This window comes from Pterocles gutturalis, unplaced genomic scaffold (genome assembly GCF_000699245.1).
Source record: "Pterocles gutturalis isolate BGI_N339 unplaced genomic scaffold, ASM69924v1 scaffold8777, whole genome shotgun sequence".
NCBI lineage: Eukaryota > Metazoa > Chordata > Aves > Pterocliformes > Pteroclidae > Pterocles > Pterocles gutturalis.
Genome location: NW_010110166.1, coordinates 14869 through 17022, shown reverse-complemented (window position 1 = coordinate 17022; position 2154 = coordinate 14869). Strand labels below are relative to the sequence as shown.

Sequence of the window (2154 nt, the reverse complement as noted above, 5' to 3'; positions counted from 1 at the left end):
ATAATAATAATAATAATAATAATATAAAAGCCATTAAGTTACATCTGCTCTTTTCACAAAGGACTGGTTGACAGTGTGAGATATGAAAGACTCAGCCCTGGAAGGAAGGTAAAGCCCCAGGAAATATCAAGCTATGGGTATTGGGCACTTTCAAACTGATGAACTGTACAGCATACGGCATACAGTTATTTTTTTCTTGACATTCCCCCACAAAATTTAAGAAAAGCTTTGAATTTTTTTCAGCATTTGGTGCAGCAGCACTTGGACTGAATTTCCTGTAGGTGTGTGTGCGCATCCGTGTGTGTAGTCACACGCAGAAAAGCCGATTTAAATAGCAGTAAATTTGGACATTTCAAGTGCCAGCTTACAGAAAAAATTGAGTCACCGTTGTTTCAGCTGACAGCTCTTAACTGACCCACAAATACAGCCAATTCAAGAAATTCAAATAACCTTAATTTCACCTACTTATATACAAGAAATTAAATAGTACAAATAGTACAATTACTCTGCCAGCTGTAAATTACCATGCCTCATGTTTCCGTCTCTTTGCCCCCAGCTATCCTGAACCCGAAGCAGCCCAAAGAGACACCAAAAAGCTTCAGCTTTGACTATTCCTACTGGTCCCACACCACAGTAAGCGACGGGAGGAGTGCCTGGAGCGCTGGGCTGGGGGGGAGGCAGGAGGACCTCCTTGTCAAATTTACCCTTGTCCCCACCCTTCCTCTCTGCAGCCCGCAGACATCAACTATGCATCTCAAAAACAAGTGTACCGGGATATCGGCGAGGAGATGTTGCAACATGCCTTCGAAGGCTATAACGTCTGCATCTTTGCTTACGGGCAGACGGGTGCTGGAAAATCCTACACCATGATGGGAAAGCAGGAGAAGGACCAGCAAGGCATCATCCCACAGGTAATGCCCAGTGAAAAGCTGCTTCTTCCCCTGGTCCCAGCAGGATGCCCAAAGGAAAAGCAGAGCAGGGAAGGAAGATGGGAGCAGTGCGGGTCCAAGCCTTGCCGAGGTTTACCCCAGCCCTGCTGTGGCAGCAAGCCGGCATGGTGCTGCCAGAGTGAGGGGACAAGGAGGGTGATGCTGGACTCCTCCGAGACCAGATGCATTACCGTCTGGCCACACAAAGCCGGTGTTTGCGAGCAGCAGTGGTTCAAGCGCCGAGACCCCGCCGGCTGTGCTTGCCGAGAGCTGCTGGGTGCTGGCCCAGCAGGGCATGGAGGGTGGGCTCTGGGGATGCTGACCCCCCCATCTCAGCAGTAGCAGTTCTGCTAGCTCCCCAGGAGCTGTCCCAGCATTCAGGGGCTCTGGTTTTTGGGGTGAGAAGGGAGAAATCCCTGGGCAGCCCAGGCAGGAGCATCTTTCTGGTGGGAGGTGCTGAGTATCCTGGCTGTTGTCTCTGCAGCTGTGCGAGGATCTCTTCTCCCGCATCAATGACACGACGAATGACAACATGTCCTACTCCGTGGAGGTACGCACCCCATGCCCTGCCAAGCATGGCTCCAGCATCCCGCCCGGCTCTGCAAGCCGCACTGGTGTGCAGACCCCTCTTTGCGGGGACGGTAGGGCCTGATTCTGCCGACGTGCTGAGCATCCACATCCTGCCAGCCGCTAGCCCTGCCTGTGCCCTCTGCTCTAGGTGAGCTACATGGAGATATACTGTGAGCGTGTGAGGGACCTCCTGAACCCCAAGAACAAGGGGAACCTGCGGGTGAGGGAGCATCCCCTGATGGGCCCCTACGTTGAAGACCTTTCCAAGCTGGCTGTGACCTCCTACAATGACATCCAGGACCTCATGGACTCTGGGAACAAAGCCCGGTGAGTTGGGGGAGCAGGAGATGGCCAGGGTTTGAAGAGCTTGCAGACATCTCCAGAAGGTTCTGCTTAACTTCTTTGCTTTGATGGGCTGGCTGCTCTGGAGGTGGCAGTCCCCTCTTTTCCGTGCATCAGGTACCCCACACTTATTTTCACCTTACCTCCTTCCTGCTCTTTAAACACCCTGCAGCCAGCAGGAGAATCACAGAATCACAGAATGGTTTGGGTTGGAAGGGACCTTAAAGCCCATCCAATTCCACCCCCCTGCCATGGGCAGGGACACCTCCCACTAGCCCAGGTTGCCCAAAGCCTCATCCAGCCCGGACTTGAA

At 52.6% G+C, this 2154-nt stretch overlaps 1 protein-coding gene across 1 annotated transcript in view; it reads left to right on the top strand.

Annotated features, from left to right (window-relative positions):
* Positions 1 to 556: 556 nt before the first annotated feature.
* Positions 557 to 2154, top strand: part of LOC104461595 (kinesin-like protein KIF1A) — a gene marked incomplete at both ends in the record, with an annotated part of 15016 nt that continues 13418 nt past the window's right edge. Inside the window, 4 exon segments of the mRNA XM_010073234.1 lie at positions 557 to 633; positions 732 to 911; positions 1414 to 1479; positions 1648 to 1826. Of these exon segments, the coding sequence (XP_010071536.1) occupies positions 557 to 633; positions 732 to 911; positions 1414 to 1479; positions 1648 to 1826 (502 nt within the window).